This window comes from Catharus ustulatus, chromosome 27, assembly GCF_009819885.2.
Source record: "Catharus ustulatus isolate bCatUst1 chromosome 27, bCatUst1.pri.v2, whole genome shotgun sequence".
Lineage (NCBI taxonomy): Eukaryota > Metazoa > Chordata > Aves > Passeriformes > Turdidae > Catharus > Catharus ustulatus.
The window spans coordinates 2490518-2502898 of NC_046247.1; the positions used below are offsets into that span (position 1 = coordinate 2490518).

General features: G+C 39.9%; 1 protein-coding gene across 1 annotated transcript in view; it reads right to left on the minus strand.

Moving 5' to 3' along the window:
• Positions 1-879: 879 nt before the first annotated feature.
• Positions 880-12381, minus strand: part of EBF2 (EBF transcription factor 2) — a 135977-nt gene continuing 124475 nt past the window's right edge. The window contains exons 15-16 of the mRNA XM_033081434.2: positions 11253-11420; positions 880-4794 (exon numbers count right to left, since the gene is read on the minus strand). Coding sequence (XP_032937325.1) covers positions 4763-4794; positions 11253-11420 — 200 coding nt within the window. The 3' untranslated portion in view covers positions 880-4762. The remainder of the gene's footprint in view (positions 4795-11252; positions 11421-12381) is intronic.

Sequence of the window (12381 nt, forward strand, 5' to 3'; positions counted from 1 at the left end):
TTTTTATTTGTAATAAAGAAATGGTCATTAAAAATCAATTATTTACTATTAATTATTCTTATCCGCCCAGCATAATCTCAGCCTGGCTCTCCCAAATTGTGGTTGGATGTTTTACAGGCAAATCTTCATTTAAAATTGATATAAAATCTCTCACATAACATTTTATGCTGTTTTTTAAGTGTTATTGTTACCCTGAGTGACCCATAAAGATGATAAAGAAGCAGATTGAACACTTGAAATTAAGATAATTCCCCCTTATTTACAGTACAAAAATTTTATTTTTTTTTTTTGTTAGGATAATTTAAAGTTTAAAACTGAAGTAGACATATTCATTTTACAAACAAGATATTCTTCCATAAGTAGGACCATTAAAAACAGTAAACAAAAAAACCAAAAAAGCTATCTTTACAAAAGCTCTGTGCATAGCAACTTCATACTGTATATAACTACAAAGCAAAAAAAAAAAAAAAAAAAAAAAAACCAAAAACAAAAAATAAAACAACCAGCCAACCCAAAACTATACAGGAGGGAGAAATGAGGAATTTACAGGAAATGGTTTGGAGAAACCATGCATGTTGGAAGTGTGCAAAGAAAGAGGGAGAGGAAGATGCTCTGCTGAGATAATTGAGGAGATCAAACCAACTTGCCCAAAATCATGATGGAATTTGTCATCACCTACTGCAACACCTTCATCCTCCCAGTGGCAAAGAGGAAAACTCTCAGGGAATTGTCACTGCTCAAAGGGGACAGGTTTGATGGTTACACTGAAAAATCCTCACATATCAATTCTGGAATCATCTTTGCCCAATTCCTAGTTTAATTTTTCAAGGATTTCTGGTTGTGTTTATTTACAGGTGTTTTCCTGCAAATCAATTAATTTTATTCTCATCTCAGTAATGATTTCCCTGCATTGACAAAATCCATGTTCAAAACAATTCCTAGTTTTAATTTTCAAGGATTTCTGGTTGTGTTTATTTACAGATTTTTTCCTCTGTAAATCTCAATTTTATTCTCATCTCCAGTACCATGATTTCCCTGCATTGAAAAGATCCACATTAAAAACAATTCCTAGTTTAATTTTTCAAGCATTTCTGTTGTGTTTATTTACAGGTGTTTTCCTCTGCAAACCTCAATTAATTTTATCTCATCTCCAGTAAATTATTTCCCTGCATTGACAAAATCCATGTTCAAAATAATTCCTAGGTTTAATTTGTTCTCATCATTTTGGCTCAAAGCAAAGCAGATTTTTCATATTTGCATCAACACAGGCAGTTCCTCTTCTGCAAGTGCTTGGAGCAGCTTTTTAGGGAGTTTTCTCTTTTTCACTTGGACTCGTGGCAATTGGGCAACTGGACAGAACTGATAAAAACAACTGAAGGGTGAAAGGAATGTTCAGTGTTCCAGAAACTTTCATCTTTTTCTATTTTTTATTGCCAGACTGTCATTTCTCCCCTGAATCTTCCCAAGATTTCAGTGATGTGGTAGATCTTTTTTTTTTTTTTTTAATGTGCCTGTGCTGAATAGGCAAAAATAAAACAGAAGGATGGACAAAACCCAGCTTTTTCCATTAAATACCTCATTTTTATTTTTTTTTTAATTGGAAACTTTCCTGACTGAAATTTTGTAATGAAAAATTCCATTTGGTAAAAAAAATGAGAAGATTTAAGGTAGCAAACTGCTGCTCTGCAGCACATGGTCTAGAAATTCCTGATCTGGAATATTTGCCAGACAAAATTGAATCTATTTGATGATCAATTTTAGAAGTAGCCTGTTCAGAGAAGGGCAGGGGGAATATTCACCATCTTCACACCTTGGAACTGTTTGGGGTTTTCAGGTGGGAATGGAGGAAGGGATTTGATGGAATGAGTCCACCAAGATAATTTTTGGATTTAGGACTCAATGTGTTTTCACTGAAATTTAGGGAAGTTTTAATCCCAGCTCTTCCAGTCCTCAATCCATTCTTGCCCCTGGATAAATCCATAATTCCAAATATGAATTTGGACTCCTGCTTAGCCCTGGTGAAATCAGCACCTATGAACAGATAAATATTTTGGGGGTTTTGTTGTTGCTGTTTTGTTGTCCAGGTCAGACATTCCTGTTTTGTTATCAGAGGTGCTCTGATGACTCCAGACTTTTTAACATCTAGGATTTTTTGCTATTTCAGATCTCTCTTGGTTTCAGGGGTGCTGGTTGATCTCCAGTGGCTGCCACATCCTTGGTGGCCCGAGGGGCACGCAGAGAACCCGTAAGGACAATCAACCTGCAGCCATAATTAACAGGGATTCATTTTATTTCATTTTTTTGTGGAACTCAGACAGTTTCAGTAGTAGCCTGACTGTGAAATATTAATTATATCCACATCATGTTTCTTAAACCCACGTTATTCCCACCAAATCTCTCTTTAAATTGTCGTTTTTGCTGATATAAGTTGGGCTTTGAATTTTAGAAGAGATTAACCCTCTCCACCTTTTCAAAAAGGGACTTAATGGCATTGAGGGGGCACCAAATGGAGACCCTGCCCAACCTCCCAGCACAGCCAGGAACACAAAACCCCCTCCCAACATTGGGACTTCCTTTAGGAATCCCAGCAGCTCTCTTGGTGTCTCCAGCCCCTCTGAGAAACTCTTTAAACTCCTGTGCAGTGGGTGGGTTTATCCCTTAAACTGAGCTGGGCTCCACACAGGAAAGGGAACCTGCAGGACCTTGGAAGTGTTTTCCAATCCCTGGAATTGTCCAAGGCCAGCCTGGGATAATCTGGGACAGTGGAGGTGTCCCTGCCATGGCAGGGGCGGCATTGGATGGGTTTTATGTCCCAACCCAACCATTTTAGGGTTTTTGGGCTGCCCCAAAACCTGTCCCTGGGGTCATCCCCCACCTCAGGCTGCCACCAGCACCGAGCTGTGGATCTGCAGAGAGGATTTTTGAGCTGTGGATCTGCAGAGAGGATTTTTGAGCTGTGGATCTGCAGAGAGGATTTTTGGCTCTTCCTCATCCCAATTAGCTCCACACCAGCTCCAAACGAGCTCAGCCAAGAGAGTTTTCCCAGTTTCACCATCCCAAGCACAGCTCAACTTCTACCATCCCTAAAGATCACCAAGAACACAATTTTGCCTCACCCATCCATAAAACTACTGGGAAAATGGAGAAGTTCAGATCCTGGGCCCTTATTTAGGGTTTATTGATTCACATCAAGGTGTTTCCATAGGAACAACTGTCCCATGCACCCATTAATTGTGTGGATTTTAGAGGGGTAGCTGATTTTTTTTTTTCCCCCACTAAAAATGGCTTTCCAACAACCAAATTCTTTTGAGAGCTCTCTGGTTTAGTTGGATAATTTGTAATTTTCTGGTTTAGCTGGATAATTTGTGATTTAATTTATCAGACTTTTCCTCACCTTCCAGTTTCAGGAGAGGAGATGCAAAGGAGAACTAAACTCTTTTTTTGTTTTTAATGCTAAAATGCAGGGAAATTCAAAGCAATTGATTACCTCTATGAACTTCAATATATAACTGGCAAATACTTACCATTTTAAATGACTCAGGATAAAAGTGCATAAATCACTCAAATACACGTTCACCTTTCATAAATGCACCCTTAATATGAAGCATAACTGAATTTAAGGTGTTCTAACTACATGGAAAAACCACAGAGAACCCTTCCCCTCCTAATTCATACATTGAATCTATAAAATAAACTCAGTACCTCATGAAAAATGCGATTCACTCAAATCCCTAAGTGCCACTCACTCGTCAGCTGGGTCTTTGAGACTTAGCAGTTAATCTTAGTACCTGAATATTTTAATTGAAAAAAAAAATGGGAAAGGGGGGGGGAAAGATGAGGAGGGTGAAAAAAAATTCCTACATGACCTGTTTAGCACAATGTAGGTAAAAGTTTCTGAGGGTTTTGTTAATCAGAAAGAATCCTATACATCCTTGCACAAGAATTCAGTGAGGGGGGGGAAAGTGAGGAGCAATTGCAGCAGTAATAATATATCTCAAACTTATCACTACATTTTTGCATCATCTTTCTTCATTGTACAACTGGAGGAAAAAAGTCCAAAAAAGGGTTTTAATTTCTACCTCTACATACAATAAGTTACAAGTTTATTTATTTAAATAATTGTAAAACATCTTACATTTTTTTAAAGAGGTTAAACTATAAGCAAATACACACATACACCAAGTTCCATCATTCATGTCAGTTTGTCCTAGAAATTCTTTCATGCTGGTACCCTGTTTTGTTGAATTGTTTTTCTGCATAAACTAAATCAATATCTGAAAGGCTCCATAGAAAATAGAAACTTCAGCTTTTTTTACCCCTACAAAGTAAAACAAATTGTATCCAAAATATCAAGCTTGAATCATTTTGCCAATTCCTTTTTTTTTTTCCCTTTGAATATTTTACAAATCTCAGGAAGGTTTTCGTGTCTTCCAGGAAAGACTTTGCAATTCCAATTCCATTCTGCCAACTCTTGTTCATCCTGGCTCTTGCTGTTTCTTCATTCCTAATGTTTGAGGAGTTGATGTGGTTGTGTCAGAAATATGAAACAAGTAAATGATGCAGACTTCTATCTTGTCCAATCCATAAAAAATGTTCCTTTTTTTTTCCTGGGCCTGGCTTTCCCCCAAAAAAGAGCTTGTAGTGCTATTTTTTCTTTTTTTAGTGGTCCATCACAATAAGTAGTTTTGTGCTGTAAAAGAAAAATGAAAAAAAAAAAAGGAGGAAAAAAGGGAAGAGGGAGAGCAGCAAAGCTGCCCCTTCCTTACATCGGGGGAACGACAAGACCAGTCATGGCTGAAAAAGAAAAGTGAAAAAGATGAAATTGTGACAAAATGTTATGGAACAAAATATAATCGAGTCCTCTGTGAGCAGTCAGGAGTCACAGGGAGGGCTGATCTGAGCTTAAATTCGAGTTTTAGTGTCTTTAAATCGTGCTGTAGTGCGAACTGTGGGACTGACCATGACACAGGCAATGGGCAGAGGGTAAAAGGAATAAATTTCTTCCTGTGAGGTGGGGAGGGGCTGAGGGAATTCCAGAGGAGCTGTGGCTCAAAACCATCCTCAACACCCAAAACTGAGTGTGAGCTTTCTTTTTGTCCCTGGTAGGTGTTTTAGCAGGACCTGAGAGTGCTGATATGGATCAGGATATTTTATAATCCATCTCTCAGGAGCTCACATCAGCCAGCACAGAAAGACCTTGATGAGTTCCACAAGAATCTTTATTTCATGGTCAAGCAGGATTCTCTCAGAGACAAATTTGAGACAGTCACATTTATGGGTTCAAGGGGCATTCAAACTACAACCAATAAAAAGTTTATCCAAAGAACAGCATCCAATCTAAGTGAGAAGTTCTAAAGGTGAGCTGACCAATTACACAAACTAATTTCTAACCAATTATCTTCCAAAGTGTTAGAGAGTGACCAAATTCTTAATGAATTTGGCTCAACCTTGGTATCTAGTAGACATTATCTATTCTAGAAAGTTCCAGGGGAAGATGCTTTAGGGGAATTGTATCATCCACAACTGAGCATGGAAAAAACCAAAATTCTGCTTCCTCTCCCCCCTTGCTCATCTGCTTGGAGGGGCTGGGAGCAGGGAAAGGTGGGGAAGCCAAGGGAGCTCCCCCTGGGCTACCAACAAGGGAATCGCTCCAAGCCAGGGAATTCCAAGCCCTGAAACACAAAGCAAAGCCCAGGGCTGGGTTTTACCAGTCTGGTTCCAGTGGAACAGCCTCACTTGGCTTCCCCTGCATGGCTGAGTCACTGCAGCCCTACCTGGCACACCCCCAGAGCACTGGGCTTATGTAAATTATTTATTGGTCACTCTGCTGCCTTTAATTGCAGCTCTGCTCCTCGTAACCAACGTTTGGAGCTGCCTGGAACCAGAGCTGCTCCCCAAGGTTTGGAGGGGTGAGCTGAGTTTAGATGAGCTGAGTTTAGTTGTTTTTATACAATAAATGAGTGAGGCACGTTTTTCAAAGGGGCCTGGGTGCAGTGCAAGCTCCTAATCCTGCAAAGATTTATGTTCACTGAAATTTGGGGGATTATTGGTGTGTTTAAAGCCAGGTCCCCCTGAGAATTCGTTTCACCCTTTCCTTGAGAGGGTTTTTAAAAAGTGTTTTGGGCAAGTTCCTGAGCTAACACAAGTCTCTTACTGGAGCTGTGTTTTTAAACAACTGTGGGGTTTTTTTTAAACAACTGGGATTTAATACAATAGAAAATAAATATTTTCATATTTTCTTACTGACTGGGGCTAAAGTCCCTGTCAATTTTAGCAGATAGCTGAAAGAGAAAGTGAAACCCAACAGCCTGAAGTCAAACAGATACTTTTTGTAATTGCTTTGGAATTTGCTGTTCTTCCTCATATTTTCAACCCTAAATGAAGCAGGTAAACTCTTCCATGCCTGTTTTTGGGATATGTGTGAGTGCATTAGAAAAGAGATTTTCCACCAAGGATGCAGCTGGTGTCTGTGGAGTTTAAGCTCTGTTCCCTCTGTTTCTATTTTTATCAACAGTATTTTCACTTTTTTTTTAAATCAAGGAAAACCTCCAGCAAAGCAAAGCAAAGTTTAAACCTGAGTTTCTGCTGTTTCTCTTCATAAATATTTTAAGACAACTTGTAGATGCATGATTTTGGGAAGTTTCTTAAATGAAAGTACATATTTTGCAAGTACATTTTTTACTGTAGGATTACAGATATTAATAATAAAATAATATGTCTTGGAATGGAAGAGGTTTCCAGAGAAGCTGTGGCTGCTCCATCCCTGTCCCAGGCCAAGCTGGGTTGGAGAAATCTGGGACAGTGGGAGGTGTCCCTGCCCATGGATGGGTTTAATGTTTTAATGTTTTCATGTTTTAATGTTTTCATGTTTTAATATTTTCATGTTATAATGCTTTAATGTTTTCATGTTTTAATGTTATAATGTTTTCATGTTTGAATGTCCCTCCCAACCCAGACGATCCTGAGATTTTGCGATCCCACAATCTGACACAGCAAGTTTATAACTCAGAAAAACTCAGATAAATATAACTCAGAAAACACGAGCACAGCCTAATCTGTGTCACTGGCATTTCACTCTCAGCCTCACCTCCTGCCACAAAGAATGAGGAATTCTGTGCAGGAATACTGGCTGCAATTCTCACCTGCTTTTCCTCTCAAGGCTTTTCTCTCTTTCCACACACCCTGCTCTGCCCATTTCCACCCCACCTCCACTCCCCGCTGGGGCTGCACTGTCAAAAGCCTATTCCCAGCCTGGATCGCTTTTTATTGAATGTTTGGGAGGTTTGGATTAAGGTCTTACACTGCTAGCAAAGCTGTAATTATTTTTGCCTGTATTACTATATATTGAATCGATGTAACTTTTCAATAAAGGTGGTTCAATGCAGGACACTCCCTGATGAGTTGGGAATATAGCAACCACCAGTCATTATCCCAGAGGGTCTTTTTTTTTTTCCTCTCTCTTGGAGGGAAATGGAAAAAGAATTAGAGATGAGCCTTATTGTATTAACCTTGACAGCTTGCAATTATCAACTGAAACACTTGATTAAAATTGTCACAAGGTTGGAGAATTTTTTTGCAGATAAATAATCAAAGATGGGTAGCATTCAGATGATCTGGTGATAGGCACCTTTAATGGGTGCAATTAATAATGATCAAAAGCCTGGGGAGTACAAGTGGCCTTTGGAAAAGTGGAAAAGGATTCATTGCAACTCAAATGTGGGGACTGGGAAGGGGATCAGTGCTGAACTCCGGGATCATGGAATGGTTTGGGTTGGAAGAGAAATGAAAAATCATCCAATTCCAATCCTGTGCCATGGCAGGGACACCTCCCACTGTCCCAGGTGCTCCAGCCTGGCCTTGGACATTCCAGGGATCCAGGGAGAGCCACAGCTCCTCTGGGAATTCCCTCAGCCCCTCCCCTTACAGGGAGCAAATCCTCCTAAAATACATTTTTGGGAAAAAAACCAAAAAAACAACAAACCCTCCCTGTAAACTGCTAGAATAATGGGAATACAAATCTAGGGATGAGGATTGCACAGCTGCTCCTGTTTAGACTGGAGTTTAATCCAGGCTTAAACACTGCTATGGTGAATTATATGGAAGTTCTAATCTAGATTTTTATTTCTGCCTGTAAGGAGAGAGGCATGCTCTGAAGGGCAGCTAAAAATAATAGTAATAGTAATAATAATAATAATAATAATAATAATAATAATAATAATAATAGGAAGAAGAAGAAGAAGAAGAAAAGAAGAAAGAAGAAAAAGAAAAGAAGAAAAGAAAAGAAGAAGAAAGGAAAGAAGAAGAAAAAGAAGAAAAGAAGAAGAGAAAAGAAGAAGAAGAAAGAAGAAAAGAAGAAGAAAGAAGAAGAAGAAAGAAGATTATAATCCTCTAAATGTTGATACATAATGCCATAATATTTAATATTAGTATTAATATTAGTGTTAGTATTATTAGTATTATTAGTATTATTACTATTATTACTATTATTATATATTGAGGAGATGTTTTCCACATGTTATGGGTGGGGAAATTCAGAGTTATGGCCTTTGGAAAGGGGCCTGCACATATTCACTGCCTGCTCTGTGTTCTTGCTGTTCTCTCTCCAGCAGCATTTTTGGATTCCCACTTTTGATAAATCAGCAAATAAATCCTAAATCCCATGCCCAGCACACCTATCCCTGGTCTGCAGCCCCAGGGGGTGGCAGAGGCTTTTTATCCATCTCCCAGTGCCTGAGCCCAGGCCAGGAGCCTCTCTGGGAGCCTCCTGTTGACTTTTTGGCCACATCTGTCTGTCAGCACTGTGGGAACGTTAATTTGGATATCAGGCTGCATGTACCTGGATCCTTTCCAAAGCATGTGCTCCCCAGCTTGCATCAATTTAAATATTTCAGCTGGAATTTGCATCCATGGCTGAAAGAGTTCAATAGTTACAAAGACCTGGTGTAACAAACCTTGTTTCCTCTTGTTGTGTCACTGAGCAGTCCTGCTTGTCTGGATATTTCTATTTAACAGTTGTAGAATATGAATATATTTATGTTTGTGTTGATGCACAGGTAGAAATCCCACAAAGAAAGGGATGTGGTGAATGAATTCTGTATCCATTTTTCTCTGATTTTACTAATTCAACAATTATTCACAGCCTTAACTCGTAGATTAATCCTGACTAGCTCAGGACTGGACTTAGGTCAATAGAAATTGATAGATGTCAGGTTTTAGCTTTGAGATTTTGTAATATTTAATGTTAAAGCTCGATTTTTAGAATCTCTCATTGATTACTGATTTATAGACTGGATAAAATACGTTATAGACACCAAATGGCACCAACTGGTCTCTAATACTTTATTTATTTATAGGTTGAAAGAGAGATAAACTCTTTCTAAGCAGAGTCTTGAGTGTTATCTTAAGGAAAATAATTAATTAAAATATTTCAGTAGTTTGTTAATCTGTCCTTTTTCTGTCTCCCACAAGCAGCCTGAGGGGTTTTCTCTCTGATTTGTGTTCAGCACCACCTCAGGTAACTCCTTAATATTTAGGCTTAATATTTAGGCCTTCTCTACATAACAGTTAGACAAGTTTAACTTTAAAGCAGATTTAAATCTGTGCATTCACAAGGTGAGATCAATGGAGCTACCCATTCATGGCAAGAAAATATGTTAGGAAAGTGTGGGTTTCCTGTAACTGGGGCAGAGGAAGAAGCAGTTTCAGAATTCTCTGAGTTAGCCTTTAAAAGTGTTACTGGTTTTGTTCATTCACTTAGAATTTCCTTATTACATAAAATAATCCCACTTTCTGCAGGTCCCGTGGCCCAGCTGAGGGTTTATATCACACCCAGCCCAACAGGTGCTGTTTGTGGGGCTCATTTGGAATTACCACTGGCTCTTGGCACGGCTCAATTCCAGACTTGTGTTTCCTAGGCTATCTCCAGTGAAGTCTGAAGGAGCCAGATGACTTCCCAGGTCCTATAAAGGCTTTTTTTATGGAGACTTGGAGCACATTTATGTGGTGCACACACCCCCCCCAGCCTGTTAAAAAGCAAGAATTCCGTACAGGTTTCCATTCTTATCTCAGTGCTCACATTTGTTTCACAGATCACCTTTAAAAGGGCTGTAAATGGGCTGTGGGGCTCAATTCCCAGGCTGAGCCTAAACCTTGCAGCAGGCTTGTGTTCTGGGCCAGAGCTGGGGATTAACTCTGCTCTGTTTAACATGTCCCCAAGCCTGGGGAGAAGCCGTTCCCCACAAAAGAGCCGCTGTTCCACGAGATTCCAGGGAAAGGCGTTCCTGCCTGGGTCTTTAAGGTCCTGTCCCAGCCCAAACCATTCTGGGGTTGAAATGCTTTGGGTCAGAACCTTCCCATGGAAATCATCAAATCAAATACCTGGATCTTGCTTTAAAGCCAAAATCTTGGATTAATGCCGTGGGTTACAATACAGGATGTGACCAAAAGTATCTGTTCTATCACCATTGGTTGAGACCGGGAGGGGCAGTGATCCTGGTCTCTGTGGGATATCTCCTGTTCATGGCCAGCTGTTAAACCAGCTGGGGCAGTGTTTCTTTATCTTCCCACAGCCCATCCTCCCTCCAGGAGATCTCTCCTGTCCATGGCCACTGAGTCCCAGGGCATGGCTGATAAAATTCCATCATCCCATGGGGAGATGCTCCAGCCAGGGGAGGAGCCAAGCATTTCCTACCCTGATCAAATCTGAGATTTGGAACATCAGAACAGCCTTTCCCACTGATCCCAGAGGAAAACCAGACCCTTCCACATCATCCCTGGAGCTCCAGAGGGAAACTGCACCTTGTCCAGGAGCACTGCTCCAGCTGAGCCACATCTGTCACTGCAGGAGGATGCAGCCACCATGGGATGGGACTGCTGCCAACACCCTGCCTGACTGACGGCTGTCAGCTTGGATTCTGACTCTGGCAGGGCTTGGGGTTGTTCTTTGGAATTCTGCATTTCTATTTTAATTTCCCTAGTAAAGAACTGTTATTCCTATTCCCATATCTTTGCCTGAGAGCCCCTTAATTTCAAAATGATAATAATTTGGAGGGAGGGGGTTTCCATTCTCCATTTCAAAGAGAAGCTCCTGCCTTGCTCAGCAGACACCTGTCCTCCAAAGCAGGACAATCCTTTAACCCAGCTGGGCTGGGGCAGATTTTCCATCCTGAGCCCTGCACCAGCACTGTGATGGCTGGTGGTGGTGGCTGCATTTACCCAAATTGAAATTCAATGTGAATTAACCCATTCCTCACCTCTGAACCCATTCCCATTGCCACTGGAGCAGGCAGGAGAGGGGGACCCTTGGGGTCTGATGACAGGAGCAAAGGCACTCTTCTGTTTGACAGCAGGGAACACCGAGGAGGAGAAAGGGAGGATGGAAGAAGTGCTGGAGGAACCAACTGTTGGACTTGAAGACATCACTGCCAAACGAAAAGAAAAAAAAGAAAGGATTTCTCATCAGGAATTTGGTAAATCTACTACAAGAATCCATTGTCTGATCCTTGTTCTGCCTCTCAGAGGAGTCTCATTCTCTCAGTGAGTATAATTAGAGTTAGGCTGAAGTAGAGAGGGAGTTAAACAGAATACTTCAGAAAAAGTGGGGTTTAATTCTTTCAAAATTAAGGGTGAGGGTGCCAGAAAATTGAAAGCCATCAAGGGAAAAACAGAGTCAATAGGAACAGTAATGGCCTGTCCACTCAGTGTCCTTGGAATTTGGAAAGCTTGGCAAATCCTGGGTCTTCCCCAGTTTCTTACAAATTACATTTCCCTGGTTTCAAACTGCTGCTTAGATTTTACTCAAAATTACCTACTTTTTAAGGAAGTACCTTGCAAGAAAAAAGCCGCTTTCTTTGTCCAATAACTTGTCCAGGAAGTGTTTGCTGAGCTTCCAGAACAATATCAGCTGTTCTTCAGCAAAATGAGCAACAAATACCAATATTGCATGTGAATTACCAGGTCTCCTGGAAATATTAGTTTGAAATCACAATCACTGGAGACCTGGTCCTTTCCTTATGGAAAGCTCCAGAAGAGAGGATAATAATAAAAAATAAAAATAAAAATAAAAATTAATAATAATAATAATAATAATAATAAATTAAAATCTGTTTAAATCTTCATCCTGTTTTTATATATATACACATATATATTATATTAATTATTTATTTACACCATAGCTGATGGTGTAAACTTTTTTTTTTGTTTGTTTTTTAACACATTTCCTAGCCAGAGGGAAATCAAGGTATGGAAAGAAGAGTGGCTGGCCATGGTAAAACAAGCATAAATTTTAATTCAAATTCCATTATATTATATTCTGGTTATGTTATATATGTTAAATTCTGGTAATTAAGGTGAATGGGGTGTAAATGGGGTGTAGATGGGGAT